This window comes from Pan paniscus, chromosome 4 (assembly GCF_029289425.2).
Source record: "Pan paniscus chromosome 4, NHGRI_mPanPan1-v2.0_pri, whole genome shotgun sequence".
NCBI lineage: Eukaryota > Metazoa > Chordata > Mammalia > Primates > Hominidae > Pan > Pan paniscus.
The window spans coordinates 13,985,682-13,999,883 of record NC_073253.2 but is presented as its reverse complement, the minus strand read 5'-3'; the positions used below and the strand labels follow the sequence as shown (position 1 = coordinate 13,999,883).

The following is a 14,202-nucleotide window of genomic DNA, read 5'->3' as shown; positions in this document are numbered from 1 at the left end:
TCACACACTGTCATCTTTATTCTCTCTAGTGTCTGAACACTTCCTCACTTCCTATGATATTGACTGCAGTTTGGAAATCAAGAAGGAGGTGGTCCAATGCATGGGCTCCTTCCAGGATGGGGTGGCTGAGAAGTGTGTTGATTATTTTCAGAGATTCCGACGTTCTACCCACGTGACGCCCAAATCATACCTCTCCTTTATTCAGGGCTATAAGTTCATATATGGAGAAAAGCATGTGGAGGTGCAGACCCTGGCCAACAGGTAAGTGTGATGTTCTTATACAAAGCTATATTAAAGCCGTGGCTCTCAACCAGGGACAGATTTGCCCTGGTGGATATTTTGCAATGACCAGAGACATTTTTGTGTATCATAACTGTGGCGGCAGGGCAGGGAAGGGGTACTGCTGGCATGTAGTGGGTAGAGGCTTAGGGATGCTGCTAAACTTCCTGAAGTTCTTTTCCTCCACAACAAAGAATTATCCAGCCCCAAATGTCCGTGGTGCTGAGGTTGGGAAACCCTCCTCTAGAGCCTATTGACTGTTCCTTGCCCAGTAGGATAAATTATTGCCAGGTTTTTATGTGGCCTACTGCGTTCTATAATATTGAGTGACATCAGGATAGAAATAATAGACCTGGACGGGAGTTGCGAATGCAAACATCCCCTCTTCCCTCTTCTTGCCCTTCTCTTCCCATCCCTTCTGAGTGACTGAGAGGGAAAAGCCAGGTTGATGCATATGTTCACTGCCTAAGGAGTATCCCTGCTTCCCTGAAGTTTCTTCCAAATGTCACTGCTCTGCCCTATGCTTTTCTGATCAGATCATCTTCCTGAGCGTGGCTAGAATCAGCCAGAGTAAGGAATCCCTGGGTGGGCAATTACACGAAATGACTCGGAGGGTTCCCATCTCTATGGTCACGTTATTTCAGGTTCAGGCAGGCAGCTAGTTCCTTCCTACAGCTGTTCTGATGGCTTTAAATTGGTTTCTTAAGCCCACATCATTCTTCTTTTAACTTCATTTGTCTCTTTTGAAAAACAGGCGTTATTTTCCTTCCTGCATGACTGAGCTTTAAGCATTTGAAGTCTATTGTCATTTAGCCTAATGTCATTAAGTATGTTTCCTGCGTGATACAGATTCTAGCCTTACTGTTGTTCCTAATTTCATGACGTGTGTTCTAGCAGGTTCGCTGTTCTTGCACGTGGTCTGTAAAGAACATACATGTTATCAGTCTAGAGTCAAGACTGGATCTGTATCCTTTTTGCTAAGCCCTCTTGGGTTTGCTACTTGCATACATGCAATCTTCAGATATAACCATTACCACTCATTATTGGACCAGTACTTGAGAATTGCATCCAAGTCCTACACATTTTAACATTGCTTGCTTGGATTTTCAATCCCAGAATGAATACTGGATTGGAAAAGCTCAAAGAAGCTTCAGAGTCTGTTGCAGCCTTGAGTAAAGAACTGGAAGCGAAAGAAAAGGAGCTACAAGTGGCCAACGATAAAGCCGACATGGTGGGTGGGCATTTACACATGTGCCACGTTCCTTTTGAATTCTCAGTTCACAAGTGTTAATGATCTATGCATATTCACTGGCTGTAACTAGTGAAGTATACATTAACTTCCATTGGAATAAAATACTCTTAATTTTATGTATAAAAAACTGGGTAAGTGCAGGAGGCGGAGCTTGCAGTGAGCCGAGACCGCGCTACTGCACTCCAGCCTGGGCGACAGAGCGAGACTCCGTCTCAAAAAAAAAAAAAAACTGGGTAAGTGAACAAAATCAACAAATCAAGGCAAAAATGTGCATTTTCAGCTGGATGTTTAATACTGTTTGGTGAAGTATTGCTTGCTTTATATTGAATTAGGTCTTAAAAGAAGTGACAATGAAAGCACAGGCTGCTGAAAAGGTCAAGGCTGAGGTACAGAAGGTGAAGGACAGGGCCCAGGCCATTGTGGACAGCATCTCTAAAGACAAAGCCATTGCCGAAGAAAAACTGGAAGCAGCAAAACCAGCTTTAGAAGAGGCAGAAGCTGCATTGCAGGTGCATCTACGTGATATAACAGATGTCAACTTTAGGGCTTAAGAGGCAGACTAATGCTAAAAAGACTAATAACAGCAAGGAAATGCTCTACTGGTTCAGATGAAAGCTCTATCCACTTGAGTGATTTCAAGTAATATTTTTTGCTTGAGACTTTATTAGCTCTTTATAGGTTTTGCCTATTCTGCTTCACATCTCACACTCTTCACTCATCAATGTTGGGCAATGCCATATACTGGTGGCCAAGAGTCCTGGGTCCTCATTTCAACTCTGTTGTCAATAAGCTATGTAATGTTGGAAAAGTTACATCAACTTTCTAAGGCAACATTCTCTCATTCATTCATTGAGGCCAATGGAGTAGGTGATCTGTAAGATACGACGTTTTCTGTCTATGCATTACCCAAATAAAGAACTACTGATCTGATGTAGCACATTAATGAGAGAGTTTGAGCAGGCTTCCAACGCAATTAAACAGTACAATTGTGTATTAGTCTGTGTTCACACTGTATAAAGATGTTACCTGAGACTGGGTAATTGATAAACAAAAGACGTTTAATTGACTCACAGTTCCGCATGGCTGGAGAGGCCTCAGGAAACTTACGATCATGGCAGAAGGTGAACGGAAGCAGACACTTTCTTCACAAGATGGCAGGAGAGAGATCAGGGGAAACTGCCACTTTGAAACCATCAGATCTCCTGAGAACTCACTCACCATCATGAGAACAGCATGGGGGAAACTGTCCCCATGATCCAATCACCTCCCACCAGGTCCCTCCCTTGACATGTGGAGATTACAGTTTGAGATGAGATTTGGGTGGGGACATAGAGCTAAACCATATCAAACTATGTGGCAATACACCAATGGCAAAATTACAAAAGAGGTTGGATTTTGAGAAAATGAAATGAGTTTAGTGAACTAGGCCACACCTTAAAGGCTGGTCCAGTTTTGAAGACTCACTTTTACTAAGAAAGTTCCGGGTATGTACAAACTCTTTAACATTTTGACATCAGGTTACATAAATCTATTCAACAAATAAGACAACAAATCTTGTGCAAAGAATGTGTCTCTTCCTATCTTGATATTAATGTGACTTTAACCAGCTCAGAGCAAAAATAAAAAATACCTCCAGATGTTAGATAACTGTTCTATTGCCACAGCATATAGGAGATTATATAACAGTCATATTTCTTGGCCTGCAGAAAAGAGAGGACTTTAATGCTTAGGTGAAACAGGTTGAGTTTTTGTTCCCCTCTCCAACCTCTTTTACCTGGGCATCTAACACAGCTGAGCACCTTGCTGTTTGAAAATTATTTTTAAAGCTAAAGTAAAGTAAGCATGCCTAGCCCTTACATTTTATATAACTTTAATTTGACCCTACCCTACTTTCCTCACTGGCTGCTGTTCTATTTTTCTCTTTTCTTTTATAACTGTGCACCTCAAATAAAGGTCTGTTTGCCATTTTCAGTTCTCTACTACACATTCACCCTAACTTCCAGCTGTCTGGCTTTCATAACTGCTAGTATTAATATATTAAAACAGGCTGGGCATGGTGGCTCACGCCTGTAATCCCAGTACTTTGGGAGGCTGAGGTGGGCAGATCACCTGATGTCAGGAGTTTGAGACCAGCCTGGCCAACATGGTGAAACTCTGTCTCTACTAAAAATACAAAAATTAGCCAGGCATGGTGGTGCGTGCCTGCAGTCCCAGCTATTCAGGAGGCTGAGGCACGAGAATCACTTGAACCTGGGAGGGGGAGATTGCAGTGAGCTGAGATTATGCCACTGCACTCCAGCCTGGGTGACAGAGTGAGACTCAGGTCTCAAAATAAAAAACAAAAGCAAAACTATATATATACAAACCTTTTCAAGGTATGTAATTACATTCCTAATTTACCAAGTTTCGTGTTTTTTCTTTGTCCTCAGTCCTTGGAGAAAAAATCATTCACTTTTATGAGAAGGTCATTGGTTACTGTCTTTTGATAGAAAGGATGCAAATACAAACCAGATGGATGTTTTGAAGATCTGGAAGGAAGGAATATATACTATTTGTCTTAGAGATAGGATTGTTTCCAATTCTTACATTTAACACTTTTTCAATACTTATTCCGTAGTGAGTTTTAGGTGATTGAGCAGTTATTATCAACCAAAACAGGTGTATGTGACTATTAAATCATTTACTCTGTAAGTGTATACATACTAGAAATGGAATGGAACTTTTCTAAGAGAGAGCTTAGTAAAATTCATATTGCTCAAGTCCCATCATTTAAAGGTCAGTTCCCAGCTAAGAAACCTCTAATTATTCAATCTGTCAGCCCTGTGGCTACCCTCTGGTGTCAGTCCACAGTGAGGAGCCTGAATTGTTTAAGAGAGAGAGGCAGATTCTTGACCTACATAGCTAATGAGTAAAAAAGCACCGCAAATACTGTAATTTTCCTGGTTTTGAACCTCGAAGTCTACTTATGTGCTGACTATTCTTTTTCTTTCAGATTATGCCTTTCTTTTTTCTGGCACAAAGCCATCTGTGCACTTTTAGAGAAGTCACAGCTCCTTATCTGCTCGCCAACATTTCTTTCCTGTCACTGCTAGTTTGAATAGTGGAAATGTGAACTTGTTGGGACATGGTGTTTCTTTGGGATTAAATATGCATCTAGACCCCGTGGCCTGCATCTAACTTAAAACAGTTTTCTGTCCTCTGTTGAAATAGCAGCATTTGGACATGCAAGGTTTGCTTGTCTGTGCTTTCCTATCTGAGGTTGGGTGATCCTTTCTTTCATCCCCCAGACCATCAGGCCTTCGGACATCGCCACTGTCCGCACGTTGGGCCGCCCCCCTCACCTCATCATGCGGATCATGGATTGCGTACTGCTGCTGTTTCAAAGGAAAGTCAGTGCTGTGAAAATTGACCTGGAAAAAAGCTGTACCATGCCCTCCTGGCAGGAATCCTTAAAACTGATGACTGCAGGGAACTTTTTACAGAACTTACAGGTTGGTAGTTCAGTGGTGATGGGCTAAGAGGGAACTCATTCTTCACTGGTGTATGAGTCCTTTTGGTAGAATAAGTTTCTAAAAAAAGAACTCACTCTACATACATGATTTTTTCAGAGTAAAACTTTCTGTCTCAAATATAAAACATTATAAGCATTAGAGTTTTTCCTGACAGATTTTGGTTGTATTAAAGCATCATCAGTGTTATGTATACTTCAATAAAAGTTAAAAAAATCATTTTAAGAAGACAATAAGTATGTATTTATATTATATTCACATGAATACAAATATTTGTATTTTGCATTTCTCAGTAGTAATTTTTTAGTATTGACAGCTTTTTTAATTTTATGAGATAGAACTTAACATGAATAAATGCACAAATTTTAAATGTATAACTTGATGCATATTTACATATGTATATACCTATTTGTGAACACTGGAAGAAAAATATATATTTTCAGACCCCAGAAATCTCTCTTGTGCCCCAACCAAGTCAATAACTTTCCTTAAGGTAATTATATCCTTACCTTTATCCAGATAATTAGCTTTGCCTGTTTTGAAATTTGCATATGTGAAATAATATTGTATGAACGCTTTTGTTTTGACCTCTTTCATTCAACATGTCTGTGAAATTCATTCTTATTGTTGCAAATGACAGTCTTTCTTTTTTCATTGTTATATAGTTTGCCAGTATATAAATGTGCTGTAGTGTGTGTGAGAAATGTTTAACAACTGATTCTTAAGGGAGAAAGGAAAAAAAAAAAAGAAAGAAAAGCTCTGATTTGAAGTCTTGTCATAGTGTAAGCACTCCCATGATGGCTGTTTTAAGCTGCCAAAATGATGTTGCTGAATCTAGAGTTGAGAAGAGGTGCATGGTAGCAGCCATTGTGTAGTGTTTCCACCATGTAGATACAATAGTTGTAAATGACCTCAAAAACACAGATGGTAGTCAAATTTAGTCTAAGAATTAGCAAGTTATGAGCTTTGACTATAATCTTTGTTTGAGATATCATTTATTTAATTGTAAGCTTATATATTTTAATTTTTAATAATGGCGGAGTCTAACAAGTTTGCAGAATTCTTGGAAACTTAACAATCATTTTTTACAAGCCTGTTTGAACCAGCACCAGTGTGAAACACTATAATATGCTTCATTTTGTTTGTCCCTTGTACTTTTGATGAATTTTGGGCTTAGTATTAATTTATGGCTATTATAAATCAAGCTGCTGTGAATATTGGTCATTTGGTGGCTCTAGGTATGCATTCCTGTTGGTTTCATACTCAGGAGTGGAATTTCTGGGACTTTGGTTATACACATTTAATCAGCTTTGGTAGGCAGTGCTGAAGAGTTTTCAAAACTGATGGATCTGTATATATACCTACCAGCAGTGTATAAGTTGCTCAACATCTTCACCATTTTCTACTTTTAGCTACTCTGATGAGTTTGCAGTGGTGTCTTACTATTGTTGGCTTAATTTGCATTTCCCAACCTTTTCATAGGCTTATGAGCCTCTGGGGAATTCTTTTGTTAAGTGCCTGTTGGAGTTGCTTGTCCAGTTAATTTTTTTTATTACTTTGTAGAATTTCCTTATATATAAAATATGACTAATTTGTCATTTATATGTTTGCAAATATCTTCTGCTGCTTTCTGGCATTAGTTGTTCCCTCGATTAATGGTGTCTTTTGATAAACAGAAATTCTTAGGTTTAACGTAGTCCAATTTCTTAATATTTTCCCTAATAGTGCTTTCTATGTTCTGTTTAGGAGATCTTTGCCCACATCCAAGGCAGATTTCTAGTTTTCTTCTGGAAGCTTTATTGTCTTTTCTTTCATGTTCAAATCTCAAAACAACTAATTGGGAATACCCAGTCCACCTCTATTTCCCAAGTTGTGAATTCAGCGCCATCTTTCTTTTGGTTTTCAATTCAGCATTGCTCAAGTGACTGCTATGTCTGGGGCCTGTGGTGAGGTGCACACAGCAGCTATAACGATAAGTAGCTTATGAAACTAGTGGGCCAAACAGACTTGTCCCAGATAATTATGCTATGAGACTCTGCCAATAGACTTGGACTTTGGATGGAATCCTGACAAGTGATTCCACGTTCCTGACATTTACCTGGTGGCAAAGCCCCTGCTCTTGGACTCTCCCTTGCTATTTGTCATTGTCACCACTGACCTTCTGTTGCTCCCAGACATTCATCTGGCTTTTTTTTGGGTTACAATTTTTCAAGTCTCATAAAAATGAGTTACATTAAACGAGGTCTGAATGCGAGTGTGTTCTACTATACATTATGTGTTCTGCGAAGGTTTGTGTCACTAAATTATTTAGTTGCTAAATTTCTTTCCGCTTGGAAAACATTTAATCATCCTCTTTTAAATGATCAAACACCACTTTTAAAAGATCCAATTTCATTGTTTGGTCAGTCTTCTTTTTGTGATGCAGAAAGGCATTCTTAATTCATTTCTGTTACTATTTTAAATTTTTATCCCACCAGAAGATAATAATTCTCTCATATTCTTGATAGTTCTATGATTAAAAATTAATTCATCACCCTCAAAGCCTAATGCCCAAGTTATTATCTTCACATTTTAGGTGAGTTTAATAAAACTTCTGTCTGAATGTATTAAGCATTTAGTTGCTGATAAATGCTAAATATGTATGTCCTCAGACTGAATACACCTGGGTGTGTTTGGTTTTCATTGTGGATTTTATGGGTTTGAAATCATCCATTTAGGATTAATGACAAAAAATCTTTATTGCTTTGGAAATTCTAATAACCATATTAGTGTTCATCACCTAAATAATTTACTCTTTCCCTGGATCTCATTATATTTATTTAAGGTTGGTATCTTTTCTACAGAAGACAAAGTGTACTCTAACAGACTTCTTTGCTGTCATTTCTTACTGTACTTTTACTTTTAGGACTTTTGCCTCATATCTTAAAATAGTGACAAAATATAATGCCCTTCATTCATTTGTGGTCATTCAGTAGTTTCAGTGGCATTGAGAGCATGATGCAAGTATGACTTTATGGAAAGAAGTGTTTTGACTTTATTTTACTCTTTTCTTCCATAGCAATTCCCAAAAGACACAATCAATGAAGAGGTGATAGAGTTTTTGAGTCCTTACTTTGAAATGGCTGACTATAACATCGAAACTGCTAAACGCGTATGTGGAAATGTAGCTGGTCTTTGTTCCTGGACGAAAGCTATGGCTTCCTTCTTTTCTATAAACAAAGAAGTACTGCCTCTGAAGGTAAGCCTGCTAGGCAGACCTGGGTGAAGGTGGCTGGGCGGAGTCTCCAGGTTGACCCGTCTTATCTTTACAGGAGCACACGTGCCTGTGGCTTCTGGTGTTAGGATACTCAGGCCCATGGGGAGAGTGAGCATAGAAAGGCCAAGCATGGGATGTTTCTTTCTTCTTTGTAATCCTGTTCTAATCGGAACCATATGAGCCTCTAAGCAGGGACAGACTCTCTACAAGGATGCTCCCTACAGGTCCATCGTGGGCTGCTCGATATTTTTCTTCCACAATGTTAACTTGAAAAAAACAAAAACAAACAAACAAAAAACGCTGCAAACTGTAGCATAGAATCCTCTGCTGATATTTCAGATCTTTATCCAGAGAATCCTATGAGTGAGGTAGGGTCAAGACAGAACATGCTGAAAGCTGGTCTTAGCTTGGCTTAAGACATGATGTATTCCTCCCTTTTCCATTTTTGTTTTGTCTCTCAGGAAAGAAACTGAATATCTGAATATTTGTTATTTAATGTGACTTTTTAGACATGCTTTTTATTTCCTTTGTGTAATTGAATCCTTAAGCTTCGTTTTTGCATATTCCTCTACCATTAAAAGGTCAGTCTTCAGCAAATGGAGAGGCAATGGAGAGTGTGTTTTTTGAAAATGAAATGCTGATGTCTCAAAATCATATCTCATGGCTTGGTTGATTATTTTGCTTTTGTATGAGTCTCATCTCTCTTAATCATCAACTACATTCTACTTACACTTGTTAACTACCCAAGAAACTTAACAATCATCATACAAGTAATCAAGAGTATCAGGAAGACAGGCATAGAGTTGCAAGTTCTATTTCGTTTCTACTTGTTGTGATACCAGGACCGTATATTCAGCAATTGAGGCTCTTGAGGTCCCAGGACAACCTAAAGGGACAAAGAGTCATTTGAGTCCGAGAATTTCAGAGCAAATAATTGATGTCATGCTGTCTGGCACCATGGATATTGTGACTATTGAAGACTTCAGCATAGCTCAAAAATGTACAATCTGATATTGACTGAATTAGAACCATTATATCAAGTGAAAAGTACAGGTCATTCTTTGCATACTTTTCCAGTGGGTAACCATGCATAGTGTCTTTTTTTTTTTTTTTTTTTTTTGAGACGGAGTCTTTCTCTGTCACCCAGGCTGGAGTGCAGTGGCTTGATCTCAGCTCACCGCAAGCTCTGCGTCCCAGGTTCACGCCATTCTCCTGCCTCAGCCTCCCGAGTAGCTGGGACTACAGGCGCCCACCACCATGCCTGGCTAATTTTTTGTATTTTTAGTAGAGATGGGGTTTCACCATGTTAGCCAGGATGGTCTTGATCTCCTGACCTCGTGATCCGCCCACCTCGGCCTCCCAAAGTGCTGTGATTACAGGCGTGAGCCACTGTGCCCGGCCACATAGTGTCTTAAAGAGAACTACAGTTAAGTTCATGATGCATAGTTTTTTTCTGTTATTGTTGTCATTTTAAGTACATAGCTGAAATTGTTAAACATGGACATTCTGAACAAGGCTTGCATAAGAACAATGAGATCTCTTCCCCTGTGTTCAATGCCATCCACATTTCAGCTTTCAGCTTGTCTCAAGACAATCTGGGTCCTGCAGTAGGAAGTGAAGGGAACACTATCAGTAGTGGGAACCTTTTTATTTACTCCTACAACCTGTGCTTTTCTTTCTGAGAAGTCTGTTCTCTTATATTCTTACAAGTATCTAGCATCTTGGACCACTCAGCTTGTCAGGTTCCTCTTACGTCAGTCCGAAAAATACATGCTGTTACACAGACCCACATTCACTGTGTAGGGAGGAGTAGAAGAGGCAGTGAGTGCATATTGTCACCAGGTGGTTCTGTTGAATATATTAAGAAATTCAGACCTAAGACTTTAACTTCCCTTCTTCCTGGAGGGGCTTCACTTGCAAACCCCTGCTTCTTACGTGAGGAGAGGTCAAGGGCATTCCCTAAATTCCAGGTGGAATCTCTTAGACACTAATTAGTAATGGACACACTGAGGAGCTGTTATCTTTCATCTTGCAATCCTTGTAGTTGGGCTAAGTGACTTCTAGTAGTGAATAAATTCAAACAAGTATGAATTAACGGCAATAGCAATTTAGATTCTATTCAAGTTCCTTATAATGAGATTCTCCTTGAAAACTTTATGGAAATCAGTATCAGTACATATAAAGAGAATGTTATAAAAAAGCAGAACTTAAATATTGAACATAGATAATAACAGTAACAACATCTACTATTTATTGAACTCATGTTATGTGCCGGGGACTAGACTTGGGATTTTACATATGTTATCTTATTTAATCCTCATAAAAAGTCCTAGGAGTTAGTTTTTCAATATTTTAATGAAGAAACTGAAGCTCACAGGGTTTAAGCAGCCTGCACAGAGTTCTACAAGTCCTAAGTTGAGCAATTAATTGGGTTTGAAGGATTTTGATTAGCAATTGTTGACAGCTTCATTTAATATAAATTTTATTTATTTATTTATTGGTGAGTAAAGTACTAGAAAACGTTCAAAATCTTTGGGTTTGCAAAGTTTGTCATTAGCAGGTGACTTTAAGTTGTTAAGTTGCTTGACACGGTGACCTTACTTTTTCCTTCCATGTTTTGAGCCATGGGAACAGTTGCAGCTTACAGCAGAGCTGAGGAAAAAATGTTCCACCAGTCAGGTTCTTTTTAAATTGTAACTTACAAGCGATGCTTTTGCCCATCACTGGATCTAGTCAATTATGGAACTCTTGAGTTTTTCCCTAAAGATTTATTCTGCCAAAATTTGGAAGGCTGAAGTTTTGAGATAGGAAAATAATTTATTTCAAAAGTGTTTTAAAAATAATCTTTTCTCAAATACTTCAGAAAGAATATGCCTTCTAGTCATCCCATGAAAGTCAATATTAACATTTTGTAAATTTAAAAGGGAAAAATTTGGTTTCAAAAATGATTTTAAAGGATCTAAATTTCTTAGGCATGAACTACTTTTTTACATCTCATCTTTTGCTAATATTGCTTTTGGTTAAGTCTTTTGATTCTATCTTAATAGCTTCTTTAAAATAAACATTTTTAATTAGTCACAGCTCAAGGTATCAAATATGCTTTCCAGAAGGCAAGAAATATATGAAAGTGACAGGAACAATGTCAAGACCACCACGATACACAAAACCTAGATATTTATATTCAGTAAATAATCATTTTACATCCTTTATTACTCCTCAACAGTGATGAGTCCTGCTAGGCAGATAGTTCTAAATATTGTTTTTTTCTACAACTCTCAATATTAGCATGTTTTATAATTTACCTATATACATTTAATATTACAGTGTTCTGATCTAGGTAGACTATGGCCTGTGGGCTAAATCTAGCCCACTACCTATATTTGGATGGCTTGTCAAATAAGAGTAGGTTTTACATGTTTAAATAGTTTTAAAATAAGTACATGAACAATAATTTTGATTTTGCCTCTTGGCCCAAAATATTTACTATCTGGCACTTTAAAGAAAATATTTGCTGACCTCCTTTCTAATGAAGTGTAACTTTCTGCTTATACACATTTATGTCAAGTTCACATTAAGATTTGTTCAGGACTTAATGTGATTTGAAAGGATTCTGGAGCGGGAACAAAGCAAAGGTATAAACATGTGGTGTAGCTGAGTTCTCAGACCCTGAAATGTGGGATGTTTTGAGGTTGGCTGCCCATCTCTTCACTCTGTGTGTGTCCTGTGCAGGCCAACTTGGTGGTGCAAGAGAATCGCCATCTCCTGGCCATGCAGGATCTGCAGAAAGCCCAGGCCGAGTTGGATGACAAGCAGGCGGAACTTGACATGGTGCAGGCTGAGTATGAACAGGCCATGACTGAAAAGCAGGTAACTGCCCTTTGTCATGGCAGGGACTGTCACACATCTACATGGCTTCTCTCTCCAAGAGTTTGGGTTCTTGTGGGGTTTCACTGAATCTATACATAATACATACATAGCACATAATGGACACCAAGGGTCTTTGGTGAGACAACAGGATGGTCAGTCAAGATGGCTGTCAGTGCTGGAACATAGCCATTCTGAGTTTCTTTGTTAGTGGTGATGGTAGTGATGACAGCATCTGGTATACTAGCATTTTTGTTATGTTTTTCAAATCATGTCCTCCCATTTTTATCTCATTTAATCTTTGAAGTAACTTGCAAGGTAGGCAGGGTTTATTTATTTATTTATTTATTTAGACAAGGTATTGCTCTGTCGTCCAGGCTGGAGTGCAATGGCATGATCATGGCTCACTGCAGCCTTGAATTCCTGGGGTTAAGTGATCATTCCACCTCAGCCTCCCAAGTAGCTGGGACTACAGACATGCACCACCATGCATGGCTAATTTTTTGTAGAGACAAGTTTTCACCATATTGCCCAGGCTGGTCTCGAACTCCTGAGCTCAAGTGATACACCTGCCTCGGCCTCCCAAAGGTTGGGATTACAGGTGTGAGCCAAGGCACCGTAGTGCCTTACCTATCTTTGTTCTCATTTTAGAGCATTCCAGTCAAATGCCTAAAGAGATCACAGAGGAAAAGTACCTGAGTTTCTAAGTAACCAGGATCTTGTCACTTTTTTTTTTTTTACTTTAAATACATACTGATTTTTTTTTTTTTTACAAAGTGGTCTCCCTAGAGTATATAAGCTTTTGGCTTAATAAAATCTGTATCTGCCTCTGATAAATCCAATATTTGGTAAATAATAGCTAGATTCACTCTGTTTTAACTTGATAATTTTATGAAATTCACCTGTACCCCTTCTCAGCCTTTACTTGGCCGAATTGAAATTCCTGCCTTGTTAGTTTTGTAGGGGTCCCAATAAAAGAGTTTAGATAAACATTTCAGTTTCAATATCTGCAGAATGTATGATATAATGTCTTAAAGATAAGTCTTCCACAAGCAAAGTAAATGCTTTTGGAAGCTTTAAAGAAGTAGCACTTTTGAAAAATGTCTGTTCATGTCCTTTGCCCACTTTTTAATGAGTTTTTTTTAAATTGTGAATTTCTTTAAGTTCCTTATAGATCCTGGACATTAAGATTTTTTCAGGTGCATATTTTGCAATAATTTTCTCCCATTCTAGAGGTTGTCTCTTCGCTCTGTGGATAGTTTCTTTTACTGTGCAGATGCTTTTTATTTTAATTAGATCCCATTTGTCAGTTTTTGCTTTCTTTACAACAGACACTTTTCAAAAAAAGACATACATGCGGCCAACAATCATATGAAAACAAGCTCAGTATCACTGATCACTAGAGAAATGCACATCAAAACCACAATCAGTTACCATCTCACACCAGTCAGAATGGCTATTATTAAAAAGTCAAAAAACAACAGATGCTGGTGAGATTGCGGAGAAAAAGAACGCTTATACACTGCTGGTCAGAGTGTAAGTTAGTTCAACCATTCTGGTAGATAGTGTGGCAATTCCTCAAAGACGTAAAAACAGAAATACCATTGACCCAGCAATCCCATTACTCGATATATACCCAAAGCAATATAAATCGTTCTGTTATAAAGCCACCTGTGTGAATATGTTCATTGCTGCCCTGTTCACAATACCAAAGACATGGAATCAACTTAAATGTTCAACAGTGGTAGACTGGATAAAGAAAACGTGGTACATGTACACCATGGAATACTACGCAGCTATAAAAAAGAATGAGATTGTGTCCTTTCAGGAACCTAGATGGAACTGGAGGCCATTATCCTTAGCAAACTAACACAGGAACTGAAAAACCAAATGCCACATGTTTTCACTTATAAGTGGGAGCTAAATGATGAGAACACATGGACACATAGATGGAAACAACACACACTGGGGCCTATTGGAGGGTGGAGGATGGGAAGAGGGAGAGGATCAGGAAAAACAACTAACAGGTACTAGGCTTAATA

At 38.5% G+C, this 14,202-nt stretch overlaps 1 protein-coding gene across 1 annotated transcript in view; it reads left to right on the top strand.

The window, feature by feature from the left end:
- Positions 1-14,202, top strand: part of DNAH5 (dynein axonemal heavy chain 5) — a 332,345-nt gene that overhangs the window by 246,644 nt on the left and 71,499 nt on the right. Inside the window, exons 56-61 of the mRNA XM_008975442.5 lie at positions 30-261; positions 1,396-1,510; positions 1,864-2,040; positions 4,819-5,022; positions 8,099-8,278; positions 12,026-12,163. Coding sequence (XP_008973690.3) covers positions 30-261; positions 1,396-1,510; positions 1,864-2,040; positions 4,819-5,022; positions 8,099-8,278; positions 12,026-12,163 — 1,046 coding nt within the window. The remainder of the gene's footprint in view (positions 1-29; positions 262-1,395; positions 1,511-1,863; positions 2,041-4,818; positions 5,023-8,098; positions 8,279-12,025; positions 12,164-14,202) is intronic.